Source organism: Ursus arctos, unplaced genomic scaffold, assembly GCF_023065955.2.
Source record: "Ursus arctos isolate Adak ecotype North America unplaced genomic scaffold, UrsArc2.0 scaffold_7, whole genome shotgun sequence".
NCBI classification, from domain to species: domain Eukaryota; kingdom Metazoa; phylum Chordata; class Mammalia; order Carnivora; family Ursidae; genus Ursus; species Ursus arctos.
The window spans coordinates 82,743,887-82,759,594 of record NW_026623089.1 but is presented as its reverse complement, the minus strand read 5'-3'; the positions used below and the strand labels follow the sequence as shown (position 1 = coordinate 82,759,594).

The following is a 15,708-nucleotide window of genomic DNA, read 5'->3' as shown; positions in this document are numbered from 1 at the left end:
TGAAGGTAAAATAGGATTGTTACTTTCTTTCAAAGTAGGTCCATTACATGACACTTTGTTCATATGTTTGTGTCACATAATTTCAGAATCCAAATTCACATGGAATTCTATGCTGAATTTTTACCTGGGCCCTTCCGGACCTAAGTTTGTTTTTTTCTTAAAGTGCCCTTTCCACTCCAGCTTTGATGACAAAATCAAGGCTCCGCCTGACCTGCCCCAGATCCTTCCAATTTGTCGGTTAGACTCACCAATGCAGCTGCCAACTTAATGTCTCCTTAAAAGGGTGTTTTAGAGAGACAGAAAATGAAATTGCATTGTTTTTCCCTTTGGTTAAGAGATCAAACGCCCACCAAAAGCCCTTGGGTTAGTTTCCTGGGAGATAAAAATAGTTCATCATTTTCCAGCTCAGAGCATATAAACTACGTCCGATGAATAATGTGGTGTGTGCGTGCCCCAGTAATTTATCAAAGCCATAAACTGACATTTTAAATATATTTATTTCCAACCACACTGGAAACCACACACACATAGAAAAAAGCATGAATTTATACCCTCAACGCACGTAACTGCAGAAGTATTTGACTCCACGCTGACACTGTTGGTATTTTGCAGGCTCCAAATCCGATAATTTATAGACAACTGGGGTAGAGTTATTTTATTTCAGGACCACAATATTTTGCTATTTGCAAAGTTGCCAATAAAAAAATGTTTACGATTTAATTGTTTGAATTAACTCAAGACCTCGTTATCCTGCAGAACGTTATTATAAATGATCTAAGGGCTCACAGTGGTCCCGAGCGCACGGGAGGGAAACACCCGTGTGGTAATAGTTCTCGAAAAGCCAGGTTGTGCAAGATAAAACGGCACCTAGCCTGCAGGGAGACACATTAAGTCAGTCTGTGATCCACTGCCAGCATCCTGACTGGAGCCAGTTTCTAGGCTCAAGTCATCATGACCTTTGTGAGTCCTGAATATTGTTCCAATTCACAATTAACTGTTAATTGACCAGTATTTTCAAACCCGCCAGCCCCAAACCCGAGTTAGACACTGCACTGTCGGACGCGCGGTTTCTTACTGTTGTTTCAAATGACGCAGCCACAGCTTGTCGGCAAACATTCTAGAATCCCAAACGCTTCTTTAAAGTCTGTGTAAGTGTGTGTCTGAGAGAGGATGGAGAGTAGGGGGAGAGGACTGAAAACACCCCATAGGAAAACCCACTCATCCACTGTGGAGTGTGGGGAAATGACAGGCCATCTCTCAAAGAAAAGTAACTCTGATTCCAAAGTGTAATTTTGGCAGGTCCTTCTGACTAAGAACTTACTCTGCGGGTGTCTTTAAGGCAAAATGGTTTTCAACCCCAGCTGCATTTTAGAATCCCCAGGGGAGCCTTTAAAAATTCCCATGCCCCTCCTGCACCCCAGACCAATTCAATAAGGATTTCAGTGGGTGGGGCCAGAGGGCTAGGGGGTGGGGAGCGTTCTGGAGGGGGAGGTTGAGAACTACTGCTTTAAAAGAGGCTGTTGGTTCTGCTCCCTTACCCACAGCCTGCCTGCTGTGCCCTGGGCTGAGGCTTTCATGGATGATCTCATTCAGTCCTCGCCACAACCTGTGAAATAGATCGCACTGTCCCGTTCAGGGAGTGAGGATATGGCCTTGGAGAGCTCAGTTACTGGTCCAAGTTGCACACCTGCTTCATGCTCATACTGACAGTTGGCATGCTTCTAAAGCCATTCTTAATTTCTGTGGTACACAGGGTACTCCTTCTGCATAGCGACCAGGCATCTTTCTTCTGCTTTGTACATGCTCAGTTAGCACTTAAAAAAGAAAAAAGTTTCGGTTGATCTGGAATTTTCTAGATAGCTCTTCTTAGGCTGCCCAGAGGTTTCTAACTGGACTATTTCTCCATGACACATTCTTCAATCATTTGATTGACTCAACAAATATTACTGAGCGCCTACTGTGTATCTGGGATGAAGTGGTGACATTAGATACGAAAGTCCCTTTCCTCTTGGAGTTTATATACTAGTTGGGAGTGACAGACAATAAACACAAATAAGTCATTATATATGATGGTAGGAAGATAAATGAGGGTAATGGCATTTTGCCTGGTAGGGGAGGATGCTGCTTTAGCTAAGAAGGTTCACGGGGACCCGAACAATGCAAAGGAGCCAGCCGTGTGAAGATCTGAGGAAGGAGGACTCCAGGGAGCAGAGCTAGCTGGTGCAAAGGTCCTGAGGCAGGCCTGAGCTTAGTGATCTAGGGACCAGTGTGGGCAGGGAAGAGCGATAGAGAAGGAAGTGAGCTGGGAGGTGTCAGCAGAGGTCAGACCACATGGGGACTCTTTTCTTCCCAGTGTCCTTACAAAAAATAAATGTAAGACCTAACATCTTTACATAAGACCTGACAAAAGTGCTTTCACATCCTTTATCGCATTTAACTCATGAGATACAGAAATTACCATTTTCATTTAACGGATGAGGAGTCTGAAGTCTGTGGATGTTAAATGCCTGGAGAAGTCAAGCTCTAGGAGGTGGGAACGCTGAGATTCGATGAGCCCCACATGACACAGGTTGGAATGATGCAGGATTGAGGGCTCTGTGCTGGGCTGGTCATAAGGTAGTCCTTCCATAATGACAGTTGGCGTGATGAAGAGACTCTGAAATCTGGTGCTTCCTCCTCTGACAACCCTCCCCAAGTATGAGCCGGTGCTCAGATGAGACTCACCTCGAAATTAGAAGTCACTGTTGTTAATGGTGTGTTCCACTCTGGCTTTGCACTGGCAGAAAACACGCAAGTCGAGCGTCGAAATATGGCAAGTGAGGACCCTCATTAGAGAACCTGAGTGACTTTTTATACATAAGTGACTTCCTTCTTGAAATAGCCCTCTCCTCTCCTCCTCAAATCTAGAATCAATCCATTCTCTTGTATTTTAAGACCAGTGCTGTATTGTTTTCCACCAATATCTGTTTATCGCCAGGAGACACCAGCAACATTCCCTTTCCTTTTAACTTTCTCTCTTCAGGTCCTAGGATGCATCCCACAATAATCACAAGTCTACCAGGGGGCACCTGGCTGGCTCAGTGGGTAGACAGTGACTCTCGATCCCAGGGTCGTGAGTTCAAGCCCCACATCAGGTGTAGAGATTACTTAAAAATAACAAGTATCCCTTGTCTCCTGGGGAGAAAGCAGAGTTCTTATTCATTTGGCAAACAATTTCTAAGCTTCAACTGTACAGCAATCCTATGCTTGTGTTTTGAGAGGCATCAGATAATCATCCCATTTTCCCCCATTTCTGATGAAGGCTTCTCTGGTCCTCTATCTCTCTCTCCCCACAATTGTTTCTTCCCCAAGGCATCACCTAGCCTAGCCTTTTATGTGCGCTATTACGTGATAGGTGTTCAAAGCAGGGCAGGACAGAATATATTTGATACAAAACAAAACAAAACATGTTTCTCCACTGAAGTCCGCCAGAGAGCTAATTATAGTTTATGATTCTAAAAGGCAACTTTTAATTCGCTAGTGTTGGCAGTCCGTGGAGATTGCAGTTCAATAAACGGTTTGTGGTCTGTGTCACGGAAAATACAAAAGGAAAACATCGATAGATTTTTGGCACATCATTTATTTTCAAACAAACTAATAAATGGTCAACATAATTGTTCAAAGAAAAGCTTCTCTTATACTAGAGAGCTTAAAGGAGCTTCACAGAAACCTTACGTCTTTCTTCTTCTTTATATTACTTTTTGTTATATTATTTTTAGTCTTCTTGCCAACATTGAATCTTACAAAGGTGGTACTAGAGATCACCTTTGGGCACCAATAGATTTAATTCTGGACTTCGAGATTTAAATCCTCCTTTCTTTTTCTGTGACATTTAGAAATATTTTTGAAGTATCCAAAGAAATACAATCATTATAAAAAAAATTAGGAAATATCCATTGGTAACACTTTTGATATACATGCTTCCAGACTTTTTCTATGTCTGTGAATATGTATATAATATATGCTTTACATGGATATAAATGACTGTTGTTTTCTGGTCTTTTTTAAAAAGATTTTATTTATTCATTTTTGAGAAGGGGGGTCAGGGAGGAGGGGGAGAGGGAGAAGCAGGCTCCCTGCTGAGCAGGGAGCCTTGATGCAGGGCTCCATCCTGGGACCCTGAGATCATGACCTGAGCTGAAGGCAGACGTTTAAGCAACTGAGCCACCCAGGCGCCCCTACTATATTGTTTGTTTTTACAAAAACAGAATTATACATACTCTTTGGTAACCTGCTTTCTCGGCCATTTGATGGAATATTGTACATTTGACCCTACCTTTAAATAAGAGCAAAGAAAATTGGAGGATTTCCCTTATACCCTTCGTTTAGTAAGGAATCACCTTTACCATTACAAAGGTCGTTTTTTAAATAAATTAACTTCTGTTCTATTGTGCTGCTAAAGCTTTACTTCTTTTTTTTTTTTAAGATTTTATTTATTTGACAGAGAGACAGAGCACAAGTGGAGGTGGGGAGGCAGAGGGAGAGGGAGAAGCAGATTCCCCGCTGAGCAGGGAGCTGGACATGGGGCTCCATTCCAGGACCCTGAGATCACGACCTGAGCCGAAGGCAGATGCTCACCTGACTGAGCCACCCAGACTTCCCAAAGCTTTACTTCTTAATGCATCGTTATTAATGTGGCTGAAGAAGGTCTCTCCCCGTACTATATAGAAATGTAGTGCAACATTTTTAAACTCTAAGATGTACAGCGCAGTGCAGAAGGATCTGGATCTGTTCTCGGGGCATTTAAGGTGTCATGAGGAACAAGAGAACCACGCAGACTGCCTCACTGCAATGCAGAGTCAGGAGATGCAGACGAAATGATGGGATTCTGGGGCGCCTGGGGGGCTCAGTCGTTAAGCGTCTGCCTTCGGCTCAGGGCGTGATCCCGGCGTTCCGGGATCGAGTCCCACATCGGGCTCCTCCGCTGGGAGCCTGCTTCTTCCTCTCCCACTCCCCCTGCTTGTGTTCCCTCTCTCGCTGGCTGTCTCTATCTCTGTCGAATAAATAAATAAAATCTTAAAAAAAAAAAAAAAGATGGGATTCTGAATGAGGCAGCATTCCAGGCCGGGGCTGGGGAGATTGCATGCAAGGGCTGAATCTGAGGGGGGTTTTATAGGATGGATGAAGTTCAGCAGAGGAAGTCCTGGGAGAGGCGGAGGGAGAGAAGAGAGAAAACTGATCAGAGAGAAAACACCAGGAAAGACATGGAGGTAGAAGAATTTGAGGCCCAATTTTCCCGCCTGTGAAATCGACAGACATTTTTACTTGGTGCCGACAAAGGTCCGGTGACGTGGGCAGCATCACTGCTCGCGGTTGGAGTATAAATTGTACCACCTTTATTTCTGGAAAGCAGGTTTGGGCACATGCATTGATAGCCTTAGAAAGCTCATACTTTGGGGCCTAATTATCCCATTACTGGTGCAATGAGTATAGATGTGGCCAAAAATACACACGCAAGGGTCTACATCAAATTGTTCCCCTTAGTTGTAAGAATTTGGGAAAGCCCCTAAACGTTCAGTAGTTTATACAAAATCTGTAATGGTATGTAATTTCCAATTTTTCTACCCTGAGCTGATATTAGTCTTTCTTTTAATTTAATTAATCCGAGGCAGGCTTTATAGGCTGGATGAAGTGCGGGGAAGGGAGTAGGCCAGCTGGTCTGGAGCACACATTATATCTGGGAAATCCTGGGAAGGAAAACAGGAAGTGTAGCGTGGAGAGGTTCCAGGGGAGGCCGCGACCTGGTAAGTCGTTGGAGGCAGTGAAAAAGTCTACAAGGACACCTAGGGAGCTGTCAGTGTCCGGAGGGGAGTTGGAGTGCCGTTGATGCGTAGGGGGAGACATTTAAGTGCTGTTTTAGGTCCCCCGAGTTGGAGATGTCAGTGGTCAGCTGTGGAGCCCAGAAGAGCAGGCAGGCTCCTCAGTCACTCAGTCAACATTGCTTATGCATTTGTTATAAGCCAAGGGCTGTGCGGGGTCCCACAGATGCAAAGAGAAGGGGCCTTCCATTCTAGTGGGAGTGCGTGGTGGGGGTTGTTGGGAGTGGAGGATGTGGCCAGAGGGAGGGAGTGTGGGAGGGGAAAGCTTCGGGCTAAGAACAGAACTGAAGCACCTCCTTGTCCTGCTCAGGGACTCAGCAGCCAGACAGGCTGGGATCTCAGCACGTCAGGTGACAGGGGGAGGGATGCAGCTGGGACATGGTGGGCTGAGGCTGGGGGTTTGGGGCTTGGCTGTCGGAAGGAACCTTCAAGGAGGATGCACTCTGCCGTGCAACGGACAGTGTCCAAAGGGGCAAAGGAGCCTCGGGCCCAGTTCCAGAGGCAGCCATATCCCAGGGGAGCTGGTGTGAGGGGGACATTAGAAGCCACAGCAGGTCCAGGTGACCTTCAAAGTCAGGTGGGAACCTGCTTGTTCATGTAAGACATTGTATTGGTTACCACAGAAATAAAACACCACTGGAGAAAGTTTGGAAAATAGAAACAATCCTATGGAATTAAGACAATAGCGATTACTGTTTTTGTGCATTTCCTTCCATAGTAATAGTAACAGAGTTTTCACATAGTTCTAAAGTCAAGGACACACATTCTCTACATCCGGCATTTTTCACTTGACATTACAGCACGCACATTTTCTGGGTCACGACGTAGTCTTCAGAGTTACTTAAATAAAACTCCATCAGGCAGTACAGTGATTTATTCCACTAGTCCCCTAACATTGGCATTTGTTTAAAACAACGGGTAGTAAAGATCAGACCGTCATTAAAATATTTCGTGTGTGTACATATTCTAGATTATCTCCTTAGGCGGGATTCCCAGAAGTTGTGTTAGTAGGTCAAAGGGTGTGAGCCGGGTTCTCAGGGTTCTTGTCATCTTGTCATTTGTACTCGCCTCCAGTTGGCTGGTTCTCAACCTTGGGAGCACCGAAGACACTCCCTTTTCCTAAATTCTTTCCTCTCCGAAATTGGGAAGTCCAGGGCTCGGTATAGTAAAGGTCATTGTAACCAACCTCCCAGAATTTTCCAAGCCAGTGATCTCTGGTGTAGCCTTTGGCTGTTAAAGTCCCCGGTTGGAAGGGTCAGGAGCACCAGTGCCGATGCAGTTGAGACACTCACGTTGCCATGTTGTGCAGACACACTTACAACTTAATCCTAAATGACCTGTCGGCACTTGTCTCTGCTCCCTCATCGCCCCCTGTCCCCGACGTGCTTCCTCGTGTTGACACGAGGCTGCAGATGACTGACGGAAGAATATCTGCCCTTCCTCTGGGCTGGGGCTGTGCCCTTATCGGTGAGGCTCAGCTCAAAGACCCCTGTTCATCCGTCCCACGGTGCACACCTCAGGTGTTGGCTCCACTTCAAAGGAGCCCCGTGCGTGAACAAAACACAGATAAAGGCGAAGGGATGATAAGGTGGCCATAAATCTCAAAAGTAAGTTTTCTGGCATTATCAATTATCACTCTGTTCCAAATATGCGTGTGGAGTGGATATTCCAGTTTTGTGTGTGTGTGTGTGTGTGTGTGTGTGTGTTTAAAGGCCTTGCAAAGAACTGTGCAATCCTTTATCCCCTAACATGCTGTGTTTGGCATTAAAAAGCTGTCAGGGCTGACTTGTAACTTGGAAGGGGTAAGAGCAGAGGTTCAGGCAAGTATGGGCTGGCTTACTTGGGGGACAGCAGAGTGTGACTCCTGCCGGGGACCCACCCCCAGAGAGAGCCCTGCTCCTTGAAACCCAGATTCCAGCCAGTGGTGCCGCAAATGCACAACGTGAGACTCAGAGTCTCCAAAAGAAAGGGATACTGGCTGTATAAGCCCTTACTAGTTCTTCCAGCAAAGCCACCCCTCCCCTGGCTGTCAAGAGCGCCACGTTTGTCGTGTGAATCTATAGAAATGAGTATTCTGAGAGTATCTGTGAGTATCTGTAAGACCCGCTGTGTTCCACTCATAGCGGTGCTGCTGGCATTCGAGCAGGAAGATGGAGGGCGGGAGAGATGGGCGCACGCGTTCACTTTCTTGCTGACCTGTGGGCTGTACTGCTTACTCCTGCAGATACAAGCAAGGGCGAGTCCTGCAGGGAGAACTGTACTTGTCCCTCCTGCTTGCTCCGGGCCCCGACCATAAGTGACTTACTCAACGATCAGGACTTGCTTGACATCATCAGGATAAAGCTGGATCCGTGTCACCCGACAGTAAAGAACTGGAGGAATTTTGCCAGCAAATGGGGCATGCCGTACGATGAGCTGTGTTTCCTGGAGCAGAGGCCTCAGAGCCCCACCCTGGAGTTCCTGCTGCGGAACAGCCAGCGGCCGGTGGGTCAGCTGATGGAGCTGTGCAGGCTCTACCACAGGGCCGACGTGGAGAAGGTCTTACACCGGTGGGTGGATGAGGAGTGGCCCAAGAGGGGGCGTGGAGACCACCCCAGGAACTTCTAGACCTCCGCGCCTTCATACTGGCCTCTTGGGACCTCGAAACAACCACAGGTTAAGGAGGAATGGGGGTCTGTTCTTTTTTTAAGAGTTTAGGATAAGGACGTGGAACCGTGGATATCGGTTTTCCCCAAAGCTGGTGGGTGTTTTTTGGAGGGGTAGGATATGTTTTGGTGGCGGATTTTTGCTTGTTTAGTTTTGCACATTGGTTTTAATTTAATATTTGAATCTGGACTCGGGAAACATACTTTGTAGACTCCTCTAGGGACCGGGGCCAAAGACGGCAATCGGAATGGATTCATGCCATGACGAAAATAAACTTACCCTTTCCCTTCGATGCTGTGGGAGATTGAAATGAGAACTAAGATTGTTGGTGGCCCCAGTCGATCATCACCCACGGGATCCCTCATGATGAACCGCGCTCCCGCATCTGACAAGAGGACGGCACAGAGAAGTCACCTCGCTTGTTCCTTTTTCGGGCATGAAGCACTTCGGTGAAGTGGCAGGATATGGGTATCCTGGGGCCGTACCTTCAGACCGTATGTGCCATCTTTTTTATTCCAATACTTTGGTACCCTGTGCATTATCAAAAATGTCCTTTGCTCAAGTATTTTTGGCAAGAAATGCAAAATCGGTGGTGGGAGGACAGAGTCCGGAATCAGAGGGGGAATGAGGACCTTGGGCAAGCTGTTTGACAAAGAGAGTCACAAAATGCCCTTTGTTACCCAAGACTTTTAAAAAATTACCTGAGTATTTACTTTTACACCTTTTATATGAGGCTGAGTGTTTCACCCCGAGATCAAGTTCAGTGAAGAAATGAATAAAAATCACCTGGCCCCTGGTTGACATGCAAGCACTTCAGCCCCTACTATCCCAGCTGGCAACAGGCCACTAACGAACTACGCAGCGGTTTAGCCAAGAACAGGGACTCGGTATTAAAATCCAAAATCCAGAGGATTTTAAACCAAATGAAACATGGGGTCCAAACAATACCTGATGTTCTTATTTGATGGTTTAAGGGGAGGTGAGGTGTGGAGGGTGGAAGGGTTCGTTACTGGAGAGATCTGATTTTCTCGATGTTTTACAGGGTAACGGATACAAGGCAAAGCCTTGGCTTGCTTGACAATTTCATAAAAGCACCATTTGGTTTTGGCCTTGGGTTCAGACAATCTAGGTACTTCTTTCGGTTTGGTGGGATTCTGTATATGTCCCTGATTTAAAAAAGCAGAAATGACGAAGAGCACTGATTAAAAAGCTTAGGATTAACTCAGAAGAAAAATATTTTCTCAGCCACGAACATAGTTTTGCACGAACCATTTTAGCGGTTTTTATCAGGTGGCTAATACATACAGTCAGCTTCGCTATCAAATGTAAACTCCAAACTAGCAAAATCTACGGAGATTCACTCCTCACTTCTGACTCGGGGCTCCTCGCACCCAGCTAATCTTCCCTTGTCTGATTTATCAGAGAAATGTCAGGTTTATCACAAGATGTATTTAAAGGAGCAGCACTTAATAAAATGTGGAGATTTTTAAAAATAGGTTCTTCTGCAGTTGATGTCCAACGAGGGGGTTGTTACATATTTACTGTCAGCCGGGCTCCAGGCTCCAGGCTCCGTACAGAACTCATTAAGGGGGCTCTAATCTTCTAGGAATTTGATTTGATGTTCCGTGTTCTCATTAAGTTACACGTGACACCCGCCCCCATATGTTAGCCCAAAATTTGCTGTGGGAAAATACAGATGAGCTTTTCGCATTAGTTACTGATACGTTAGGGAAGTGGGACAGGAAAGGGTTGTGACTATCAGTGTGGCATGGTAAGGACCCCCAGCGGGGGATGCTGTCACCTTGTGTCCCACCACCCTTGGGATACAAATGTCCTGCTGATGGCTGTCTGGGCAGGGCCACAGAAAGTCCCTTCCCTCTCGGGCTGCTGAGGAACTCCATCTTTTCATCACACTTCCCTCCTGCCCATCTCCATCCTTGCCGGTTGTCACTCCACCTCAGCACCAGGCTGTGGGGGGCTCTGACCAGGTAGAAGCAGGAGGAGAGCAGAGAGGGAGGAAGATGCCAGGGAAAAGCCCTTTGGCTCCCTTTCCTCAGCCTGCTCCTTTGTCCTCCCGCCTCTAGGCCTCTAGGCTCTCCCCTCCCCCAGACAGAGACGGAAAACAACAGGTGGAACCTCCACTCCCACCCCCAGCCACCATTCCCATGGGGGGAGGGTGGGGAAGTTTTCCTTATTTCCGGAGACTTCCTCCACCTCCAACTCACACAGGACAGGGGTGCAGCAGGAAGAAAGAGCAACCTGAGGGAGGAGGGGATTGGAATAACACCACCCCCACTACCCTGCCCTCCCTCCCCTGCTGCCCCACCAGCTTGCCTGGTCTCCCCCTCCCCCACCAGGGGGTTCCCAGCTCAGTGGATGCCCAGCTCTATTAAAAACCCTGGCAGGTCACAGACCACCCTTAGTGGCTTGGAACAGTACCTGGGGGAGGTGGGCTTCTACATTTCTGTCCGGTAGGGCCACAGCTGCAAATTTGAAAAAATGTTTAAGGTCCTAATATCCCAGATGTTCAATCTGGAAAATACTGTGAAAAATTTTCCCATAGAAACACAGTTATACACGGTGATTAGGGTCTTTAGAACTGTCAGTTCTAGATTTCACAAATCCCCGGATTAAAAGTTTTTCGTAAACTGGCTTGGGAACGCAGGTCCCTATTGGCACTGCTTCTGTTTCCAATTTCAAACTCCAACTTTCAATCTGAAAACTGACGTTCGAGGGAACTTATTGTCATATGTATCTTGAACATGGCTATCGTTCCTAAGTGTCTGCTGAACTCACCTCGGAGCTGGATCAAAAATGTTAAGACAGGATTCAGGTGATTCGGGTCTGGGCGGAGCGGAGTGTGCTCCTTTTCCATCAAATTCGGGAATTCCAGGAAAAGTGCGTGACCACAGAGTACCACCCCCACATTTCCCCATGTGGCATCATTACTTGCAAAGTCCTCATTGTTAATAATTTCCAATCCTGGCTATGAAATCTGAAAATTCCTGTTTATAATTGCACAGGGGAAGTGCCAGGGTAGACAGGACTTTTCAAATATGGGAGTTGATATGACCATGCTGTTTGAATTTGATTCTACCATTATTTTCACATACTGACATCTCTATCGATTGACATTTATCTTATGAAAAGTTTCAATTATTAGAAGTATGATGTTAGCAGAGAGAAATTCAGCCATAAGTTTTTTTAAAATACAAGTTCTTTCGGACTCTAGGCTTTGATTAAATGTACGGTGCTTTTGTTTCTGTTACATGCAGGCATATCAAAGAGTAATCCTCAACGGAAATAGAACCAGCACTCAATTGCGTAATAACCCAAAATACTTTTTAAGTTAATTTTCAGCAAATAAATACTGTAACAGCAGGGCACCTGGGTGGCTCAGTCGGTTAAGCATTGGACTCTTGGTTTCGGCTCAGGGCACGATCTCATGAGTCACGGGATCAAGTCCCGTGTGGGGCTCCAAGCTCAGCAGGGAGTCTGCTTGAAGATTCTCTCCCTCTGCCCCTCCCCCCAGTCGTTCTCTCTCTCAAATGAATAAATCTTTAGCACAAATACCGTAACAGCATAAATATGCTGAGACTTCACAACAGTGAGAGTGGAAAGGAAGGAAATCACTTAATGATTAATTGATCAAGTAACTGTTAAAACGTAAGTTCATTAATACGTAAGAGTTTTTCTCATTATGTGTTCCTAGGGATCTGGGTTAAATTGAACGAAACTGCTTATGATGAGGTCCTTTGCCATTAGAAAGATGAAATCACTTCAGCTGCGTTCCAGGATGTAGTGTTTCAAACAGCATTCTCATACCGCAGTGTTACGTAGTGAGGCTTGATGTTATGAACCGGATTTGTTTGCTTGCAATGGAAAATCACTTCATGTGAGAAAGGGAAACAAAGCTGCCATAAACATCACATACACCCAAGACACATACACGCCCGAGAGACTCCGAACAGGTCATGCTTTCCTTAAATTGTGAGATGTGAAATGGTTAGGGCTTCAGTTTTTGCCAGGATTGCCCACCAATATTTCTGGATACCCCATATGCACAAGGCACCCATTTTGGTGGCACCCAATAACAGTCATTAACAACATAGAAAATTCGAGGTAGTAGACAAAAGATGGTACCCATCAGGGTCTCCCTCAGAGTCATTTTTATGTGGTACTGCCCTCTGCTGGAGTCTGAAATCGGCACACACGTCCTTTCTGGTTCGGCTGCCTTCCCAAGACCAGCCCAGAACCCACCTTGCGTTCGTTGTAGGTGGTACTGTAGAACCCTTACCAGGAGCCCCGATGGAAGATGGGAAGAGCTCGGTTATTTTCCAAATTGACATAAGCAGAAGGAGGCTGGCATAATTGAGATGAGGATCCAGTAGCCCGAAAGTGCCCATCGTCACATGGCCCCTTCATCCAGGTGGGTTGTGTGACCAGTCTGCTCTACGAACAGGTCCATGCTCTGAGAATTACGTCAGTAAGACTTTTCCTCCATGTGGCTCTAGAGTTAGCCATTTGTGGGTGTTTGGTGTTTCTCCCTTCTGATCTAGCGACGCTCTTTCATATTCAGGGAAGTGGCTGTGAGCTACAGTGGCTCTCGCGTGAAAAGGCAAAGGGATCGCCCTCCCTTAGTTACAGCACATGTCGACCGCCAGCACTAGCTTTCTTCTTCCTCTATAAGTTATAGTATAAAAATATATTCTTTTAAATACAACATTAATAACTAAGGTCTAGCAGATTTCCTTTCCCTTTCTTTTTTGAAGCAATAGATGTTTCATTTAGTTTTGCACCAAGACCACACCGTCCTTATAACATTCTCCACTTCTGCCCTTCTGTTCTATGCTTTCCCTCGCCTTGGGTCCACGTTTCTGCTTTGCGTTGCTCATGTCTGGGTCAGATTTCCCCGCTGTGCCCATGGCCTTCTTCCCCCGCTACAGACTGACGTCTGCTTCCTTTGTTCACTTGCACGTGCGGGAGCAATTTGTTGGGTCATCTTTCATATTTAATGACACTTTCGGCCTAATAATGTTAAAACTGTTTCCTACCCTTGTAACTGAAACATACATAACTACATTCGCCCAAGAAGTGATGAGAAATGTTCACCCTAATTTGTTGCACGGTTTCCTGCTTGGGAATTCAGGCTGCCCCTCTGAAGCCTGTGCACTGGGGTATAAATGGATGAGGGCAAGTCTTGCTTCCCTGGTGTGTAGAGAAGCTCGTGGCCGTGATGCTAAACCATGTGCTAGGCCTGCTGGAGCCTTGGGGTGAGGGGTGCCACAGCTGGGGTGCTGGCCACCTCGAAGCCCCCAGTAGACGAGAGCCTGTTCTCTTTCCTCCTGGGGCTGTGGCTTCGCTGAGAATGCCTCGTAGACGCCAACCCTACAGTTGAACTGAAGTGATCGGTCAACGGTGCAACTGGAGATGAAATGACTGAGTTTACTAACCCTTTTGGAAATGTAAAAAAAGCGTAGCTTTTCTTGACTTCCCAAGCTGAGCCACACTCTTCCATGTCATATGGCAGCCAGCATCCCATTTTCCTTTGAGGCATGGCCTCAGAAGCTTCTCAGAAGACATTTCTTCAGCTGATAAAGACAATGCTTTTAAACAACTGAATTTTTGTGATACTCTACTTATATATCTTAATGGTGTACTTTTTTTTTTTTTAAGATTTTATTTATTTATTTCATAGAGAGAGACAGCCAGCGAGAGAGGGAACACAAGCAGGGAGAGTAGGAGAGGAAGAAGCAGGCTCATAGCGGAGGAGCCTGATGTGGGGCTCGATCCCGTAAGCCGGGATCACGCCCTGAGCCGAAGGCAGACACTCGACGACTGCGCCCCCGGGCGCCCCCTTACTGGTGTACTTTTTAAGCTGCCCTCATTTTGATCTCCTGTATGATTTTGTGTTTTTCTTATAAACAACTAAAGATTATTTTAAGTCTAACAATGGGTACTACAACATTAGAGACTGATGTCAACCATTATCTTTAACTGGTGCTTTTACGTGGATTCCAGTGCAACCATTGATTCATGTGATCTGTTTGTCAGTCGTCAACCAGAAAACTAGTGAGTTTCTAAAATGTGTCCTGGACACTGGGGATGCAAAGATAAGCAACACCTTCCCACCCTCAAGAAGCCTATAGACGAGGGAGAACCTCTGAACAGGATGAGAGACGTTCCCGGAGAGAGCAGTGCGCACGTGGTCCAGGAATGGGCAGAACAAAATTGAGAATCCCTGAGGTAGGAAGAAAGACAGGTAAACAATCCTACCAAGTGTTTCAGATGCTCTGCTATCTGTACGTGAGGGAGGGTTTTAGGTTACTTTCTGCCTCTTCGACCTTTCCATCTCTGGCCATGGTGTATCCTCCGAGCTGCCAGACATCATGAACTAACCGACCCGACCTTTCCACATGGATGCGTCTGCGGGCACCTCAAACTCAACCTGTCCTAAAGTGAACCTGTGACCCTTCCTGCCAAACTTGTTTTTCACCAGAGTTCCCTACCTCACCACTCGCCCTGTTGCTTGAGTCATCATAGAGACCTTCCTCTCCTTTCCTGCCAATTCCACCTCCCAAACATTGCTTAAATCTCTGCCCTCCTCCCCACCTTCCTGACTGTTACCCTAACCCAGACAGCCACCCTTCCTCACCCGGTAAGGGCCTCCCAGCCAGTCTCCACGCAGGTGATGAATCCTGTCATCACCACGTTAACCTCTTCTGTGGACTCTCATTTGCGAGATAAAGTCCTGTGAGACTGCCCCCCCACCCAGCGCCATCTTGCTTCATTCTTCCACAGCTTCTGCTGCTTCAGCCTCACTGGATTCTAGGTCCCCAAGGTTGTTGTTCTTTTTCCTGCCCACGTCTTCACCCCATGCCGCTTCCTCTGCCCTGTCCACACACAGCTGCACTCACACCTGGATGCACCATCCTTCCCAGCTGATCTACTCAGCTCCAGGCCTCACTCGCAACACCATTAGCTCAGAGAAAGTGCACCTGACTCCCAGACTTGGTTGTCTTCCTGTCATTTACCTCCACAGCAGGAACCACAAAAGTAACCCCTTGATTGCAGTGTTGTCCTGCTAGGCACCAGCCCCCCCTTATTCACCTCTGGGTCATCAGTACTAACTGGCCTAAAAAATATTCTAAATATGCTGAATGAATGAAATGAAACTAGTGAATAAGTACTATGTAAAGCAAAG

The 15,708-nt window shown here is 46.5% G+C and overlaps 1 protein-coding gene across 1 annotated transcript in view; it reads left to right on the top strand.

The window, feature by feature from the left end:
- Positions 1–11,885, top strand: part of EDARADD (EDAR associated via death domain) — a 62,578-nt gene extending 50,693 nt beyond the window's left edge. Inside the window, exon 6 of the mRNA XM_026504018.4 lies at positions 8,083–11,885. Within this exon, the coding sequence (XP_026359803.3) occupies positions 8,083–8,465 (383 nt within the window). The 3' untranslated portion in view covers positions 8,466–11,885. The remainder of the gene's footprint in view (positions 1–8,082) is intronic.
- Positions 11,886–15,708: the final 3,823 nt, after the last annotated feature.